This window comes from Aspergillus ambiguus (assembly GCF_047715705.1).
Source record: "Aspergillus ambiguus strain CBS 117.58 unplaced genomic scaffold BDV59scaffold_68, whole genome shotgun sequence".
Taxonomy (NCBI): domain Eukaryota; kingdom Fungi; phylum Ascomycota; class Eurotiomycetes; order Eurotiales; family Aspergillaceae; genus Aspergillus; species Aspergillus ambiguus.
The window spans coordinates 75,864-82,348 of record NW_027395581.1 but is presented as its reverse complement, the minus strand read 5'-3'; the positions used below and the strand labels follow the sequence as shown (position 1 = coordinate 82,348).

General features: G+C 44.9%; 2 protein-coding genes across 2 annotated transcripts; both read left to right on the top strand.

The window, feature by feature from the left end:
- The first annotated feature begins 111 nt into the window (after nucleotides 1-111).
- BDV59DRAFT_189550 (uncharacterized protein) lies at nucleotides 112-2,522 on the top strand. Its single transcript, XM_073691626.1, has 6 exons — nucleotides 112-287; nucleotides 366-494; nucleotides 549-1,345; nucleotides 1,396-1,800; nucleotides 1,846-2,397; nucleotides 2,447-2,522. Exons 2-6 carry the CDS (start codon nucleotides 398-400, stop codon nucleotides 2,498-2,500), a joined length of 1,905 nt encoding a protein of 634 aa, XP_073542757.1. The 5' UTR covers nucleotides 112-287; nucleotides 366-397; the 3' UTR covers nucleotides 2,501-2,522.
- A 1,795-nt stretch (nucleotides 2,523-4,317) lies between these two features.
- BDV59DRAFT_196843 (uncharacterized protein) lies at nucleotides 4,318-6,012 on the top strand (the record flags this gene model as incomplete). The annotated part of the gene is made up of 5 exons (XM_073692785.1): nucleotides 4,318-4,731; nucleotides 4,807-4,904; nucleotides 4,955-5,177; nucleotides 5,254-5,772; nucleotides 5,827-6,012. The coding sequence occupies 5 exons, from the start codon at nucleotides 4,318-4,320 to the stop codon at nucleotides 6,010-6,012; spliced, it is 1,440 nt and encodes a 479-aa protein (XP_073542756.1).
- Nucleotides 6,013-6,485: the final 473 nt, after the last annotated feature.

Genomic DNA, 6,485 nt, shown 5'->3' with positions numbered 1-6,485 from the left:
GGGGGGTGGGGCTGCTGACCTAAAGAGACGGCTATACCCCGTTTTAGCCCGTTTGCCAAGTACGGATAAAATGATATACCGTGCCAATCCCCCTTGATTAGTTACCCCAGACTTAGCTGCCTACCCATTCTCCCCCGTCCTTGGCCATCTGCAGAAGATGTTCTCGGGTTGTGGTTGTAGAAGAGAAAATCAGGATAGTAACGGACTCACCACGTCACTCTTTCAAATTGGCATTGTCCGCTTCCTGTCAACTTCTTTCTGTTAAATAGTTCCTTCTGGGACGAAAGGTGCGTGTCCCATGCACGTCCTTGTGCATCTCCGTGGCATTCCCTTTGTTATATCTTACTGACTTCCCTCACTTACAGCTAGCTTTTGCTGCACGGAACGAGACTGAATAATGGGCGGGGGAAGGGAGCTACACAGTCACTATACACGAATACCGCATTGTGTATTATGTGGCGAAAAATTCGTTGGTAGTTCGCATTTCCGCTCAAGTACGAATCAACCGGCCCTATCATCTGATTTTCTTCGTGTCTAATATTGTGTAGTTGTTTTCCACGAAAACTACTCGGAACCAGTCTTGACACGGTCAATGAATTTTCGGGGAGATCAGGCTATAGAACTACCCACCCTGGGCATTACCATGCACAAGGGGACTCGACGGACTTCTCGAAACGCTATATCGGCCCATAGTATTTGCTGGAGAGCGTTGGAAGAGCGACCATCTCTCTGGATGCTCCAAAACCTACATCTGGCCATGACGCCATTATTTTGGACTAGGCTTCCACAAAATATCTACAAAAGTTATACTACCTTTTCTAAGGCAAACCGTTACTTGTCTGCAAAGGACCACGATGTTGATCGTGAAAGCAACTCCTTCCGTGATCTGATCACCAGAGTCGCGAGCCTTCCTTTAGAGTTAAGCGCCATCATCTGGGACATGATTCCTCCCTCCGCTGTTCGCTGCCTACTTTCTCTCTGCGCAAAAAAAGATGATTGGGTAGATCAACCTGTTGCTGCGGGAGGCAAGGCAATAGATTTGTGTGAGGGGAATCTTGTGGTCTACTCTGCTACCGTCTTAGATGGAAGCTATATCTGCGGTTTTCGCCAGGGTGACACGCTTTATGGCCACGAAAGTAACAGATACGTCAGAGTTGCTATTCCACGGGCTATTGCTGCCTTGACATTGTTGTATGGGACATATGGGCTACGAGAGATAAGTTTTCGCACAGAAAAGCAGCCTTACTCCGCTGGTGAAATAGGCCTTACGAGAGGAGGTAGTGCGTATCTAAGCATCATTTACCCATCAAATGAACAGCCGCTTTCCCTCTATATTGAGTGGGATGTATGACACACTTAACAACAGATAAAATTCTAGGCTAACATATCCTCCAGGCGCTTAAAATTTCAAATATCAGGAGCAAAGGAGACCATAGCTTCGGCCAAAACTTTTTGTGGACTAGTTCTTTGTTTGGAACTCAATTATACCCTCTCTCTCCTAGGTCATTTTATGATTGGCCGCGGCACACAGATTTTGCAATTCATTCTCAGAGGTTCATGTCGTTCATCCCATTGTTAAGAGAAGGCCTTTGCCTCTATGGTCTAACCGCGTTCTGCTCTACTAAGGGGTTTGTCGGTTTAGGGGTTCACTTCCACTCTGACTCCCGTTCCTCCAAGACGTACTGGTATGGGATTCAGGAAGGCTGCCCAGTTCACTTCCAATTTGCAGATACAGAGGCCATTAATACAATTTCGATATTCCGGCACAAGAATGACCCGCTGTCACAGCCTTACCTTATGGTAATCTTGCCAATTTAGGTATAAGAACGTACTAATAAGATGTAGGGCACGACCAGCATGAAAAGGACCTTTGTTCTAGGGCCATCGATGTTATCGTCTGATATTGATATGAAGGACTTATTTTGCGCAAATAATGGTGATATGCTGGGCCTTTACTATGATGTGTCCCCCGGCATAACAAGCTTTACAAGTATGGGGATTGCCTATCGTCAACGCGATTCTCTAGAGAAAGTTTCCGACTATTTGGTACCCCAATGGCCCTTCCATACTGACTTTCTCTATCTCCTAAACACTTCACCTTGTGGTGGCTTTATATCTCAGGCCCCTTTGAAAAACATTAGAGCAGTCCAAGCTTGTTATCAGGGATCTCGCTGTAAAGGGATGTTGCTCACGTATAATGACGACACCACTTACACGCTAGGTCAATGGTATGAAAGTACTCATACCCCGTTTGACACAAAAGTGGTATTTTTCAAGAGAGATAGATATCTGAGGTTCTACTTCAAACAACATGGTGAAAATCTGATTTTAAGTCGGGTCGAATCACTGCGAGGGGCGTCTGCTCAGGAGAGTAACATCGTGGACGCGGTTTATGGTGTGAGTACATAGATCCCAACTCTATCTCGATCAGAGCTGACTGGCCTAGACAAATATAACTTGGCTCTTCTCAGAGTTTTGTGACATTATATTACCTCTTTAACGCTAGCAAATTTCGAATCCCTACTTGTATCCATATCTACGTACCCCTTACCGGTCCCGCCAACAGTCCTATCTTATGATTTCTACTTAAAGAGGAATGCTTATTTTAATCTGCACCAACGTTGGCGACCTCTGGCTGTAGTGGTCTAGGAATGATGATCCAGGGTTGCGGTGACGCATGAAACTCGATCGCTGACATCGTACCACATGATATTATGACTTAAGACGTCATCCCTGCACAGTATTATTCACCGTAGACACAAACCCCCTTAAGAACTCTACTATAGAGTCAATGCCCTCTATAGACTCTGCAAAAAACTCTGTATCCACGTGCGATTCACATTGATCATTGATCCGGTATCAGTATATTGTTCTCCCAGTGAATCAACCTCTTTAAGTGCGTCAGCTAGTCGTTGTTTTAAACTGCCGAAATTCTTCGGCGAGCTATTAGGATCGAACTGCGGAGTGTCTGAGTTAGCTTATCACGTTTCTATGGCACGTCGCACAGGATAACCTACAGATATTCTTTATGTTTCTTTCTTGAGGGTTCTCTCTCCGCATGCCCTCTAACTGGTATCGGGCGCTTTCGTTTACTAACCGGTGCTGGGGGGGTCTCTGATCTATCTTCAGACATAATACTAAGGTAATTATGGTCACCGTTCCCCGCAGATTCATGCGAGACTATATTGTATTAGGTATATTTAGTTGATTCGAAATCAGAACCCGTACCTGAAACGGCAGCGTAACTTGGAGTTCGGTTTAGACCCTCAGGGTGGTGTGAGAAGGGTGAATTGGAAACCGTGTCTTCTTTAGATACACCCATAGAAAAGGTGATCATTTCTTAGAATGTCTACAAAGGCGGAGGTGGGTAAAAGAACTCTTTATATGTTGAGCGGCTCATGACACGTTTACTGCTTCCTGCATTATTAAATTATGATTGCATATCTTCACCCAACAATGTAATTATCTACACCAATAAAGTGGTGGAATTCTGTTGGTTTCAAGCTACAATACGTTAGGATCAAATTACAGAAACCGTACGTTTACCCCTGCGCACGCTAGAGATGAGTATCCCAGGATACTGGAAGGCTTGCTGAGGATATGGTTAAATGGCCCTGCCGTTTTCTCTCGATTCCTCTGTAACACCAAAAAACCTAGAGCAATGTCATCCGACCAGGAGTCGCTAAAGGATAATCATATACTACGGAAAAATGCAGTCGAATCGCTAAAAAATTTCGTTAGCGTAGTGTCTTGCAACCCAACCATGAAGCTAAGTGAAGAACCCACAGAATGTCATGACTTGATATAGGTCAAAGAAAGAACATCTACTAACAACCCTACTAGTTCTACAGTATAATGCGTGATCTTTGTGAAAAGGCACCTAATATCGCGCAAATCATTACAAGTACAATTCAAGATATGTGGAAGCCGGAATCTCCTCAAGGGCGGTTAAAGGCAAGCGTGGAAGCAAAATATATTCCATCCAAACGCAGGCCAGTTTGGAACCGAGACCTTTCTTATCGTCCCTCCAAGTCAACCAGGCTAGAGTCGGTAAGTGGCAAGGCACGGGGCAATCCAAAATCACAAAGCCCGGAGAAGGACAAAATAATGGACAAAACTTCTGAGACTTCGAGCCCCTTATCCGAGTTGGATACAGGTAGCATGTCAACACCCAGTGGGATCGGAGAGTCCCAGGACGAGACCTTTGAGAATTTCCCACCCCCTGCCGAGTCCCAAAACCTTCGCCTGAAGACACCACTACAGTTCCAAAATGCTCCTTCTACCAGGTCGTCTACAACAAACGACTCGTTTACCAAGATGAGTCCCATACATGATCTGGTCGCCCAGTCAGCCGACACATTACATAGGCTCAGCAAACACAAAGATAGTGTACCGGGAGATGTCCATCGGAGAATCCTCGATGATCTCCAGAGAGGTTATCCAGATGCTCTAAGCGCATCAGACAATGACCAGTGGTCCGATGGTTTAATGTGGGCACAGATCCTGGCAATAGGTTCTTCGAACAGGGTCAAGGTCACTATCCTGAACATGCTAGAGTACATGGGAGCTTGGAAATGGTACGATAACCAGGTAAGAATGATTCAGAATATGAATACTCTAGCCAAAGGAAAGCCGACTGGCCGTCGAGGGGCAGCTATCCAAGTATTAGACAGCATACAGGATAGTTCGACCAGTATACCACATGGGAAATGGATCAGTGGAATTGGACGAGTCACACTGGAGGAAAACGTACCCATTATCAGTTCAGAGAAGGCTCGTCCATTCGAAAGCGAAAGACAATCCCAGAGAAAGCACATCAGTATGCAACTTAGTAGGGGGGAGAAGCTAAGCCTTATCACAACCAGAAAATTAGGACTAGGGATATTATTTAGCAAAAGGATCTGGTACCGTCTTTGGCTTTGACTGTTGCGGTCAATACTAACTGAAATTCTAGGGAATATGCAAAAATGAAGAAAGAACAGGTAGTGGAGTTGGTTCAGACGATTGAAGCTGATAATGATCATACAAAACTTCTCGAAATCCTCGGCCCACAGCTGACATATTTAGTCACATATGGATCGCCTAACCTACAGGTATTCTATGAGGACCTAAACAGAGAGGGCTTACTTAAAGAAGATGAAATCCGCTATTTACAGGTTCTATTTCCCGTGGAAGAGGTACGTACTGTGCTTAAATTTAACTTGATCATGCCTAATATTATCTAAGAATGCTTTGCCTGAAGATATACTCAAGACCGCATTGGAAAACTTGATTCAGGGAGTTAAGCTGAAGGTTTTGCGGCAAGAAATAGTAAGAGCCGACGACACAATTTGCATAGGGGGAAGTAACGTGGAAATTCCTTGCGACATCTTTGAACGCTTTTACCCAGGCCGATGGCAGAATGCTTGGTCCATTCTGGCGGCCATGGACCTATCAGACAAACCAGCATACATTAGATATGGTTTCAGCATTCCCTTGGACGAGGTTGGGCCTGATTTGCAGAGCAAACCGAAACAACGCCCGCTGGCAGGCTGGGCTAAAAAAATTGAAACCTTTCGACAGCAGGCGAGGGAGTCAACTGGTAATGCTGCTTCTTTGGTGTATTTCTGCCCTATAAACCATGAAAACACCCACTTCACTCTTCTCGAAATCAATGACCGAGAACGGACAATCCGTCATTATGACTCGAAGATAAACCAGAGTCGAGAGTCGCGTGTGTTCGATCTAGTTAGAGCGGAGTTTGGAGAGCTAAAATATTCCTATCTAGAAGCTGTGAGTGACCATTATTCGAAGCGCTCTGAGACAACTGACGAAGATGCAAAACAGCCTACTCCACAGCAAAGAGAGGGCTGGAGTTGTGGTGCCCGGGTTATTTGGAATTTCCGACGCTTGTCAAACGGCCTGCCAATAGGCTCACGGGAAACGGTTATTGATCCCAATCGCATTTTATTGGAAATAGTAGAAGCCCTGCAAGGCTGCGTTGAGGACAATGCGATGCGGAGATATAGGTGACGGGTTAGTTATCAAAACAACCAATATTGACACTGAGACAATTCTCTATTCACTTTACTACTTGTTATTGTAGCCTATGATGTCATCATATTGCAGGCAGAGTTCAGGTACCCCGACATATTGGAATGCATGTTAAATATAGCACGAGATATATGAGGAATTGTCACACATGTAACCAGGCATCATTATTGATAAAGTGTACCGGAAAAGTAGAAAAGTCAACGGCCTCCCAACCAATATCCAAAAGTTGGTTGCACACAGGACAGATGAGGCGCAGATTATATATACCTTCCTCCTCTAACGGAACAAGCAACGGCTGAAGCTTGTTATCCATCATTGAGTTGTTGTAGTCGTTATAGTAGATAGTCGAGCTCTCATCAGAACCGTCGTCGAAGTTAAGGTCTTTATGGAACCGCCACCAGGCAAACATGTTTGTATATCACGGAAGTTGGTAATACTCTCGGCCAAGTCTT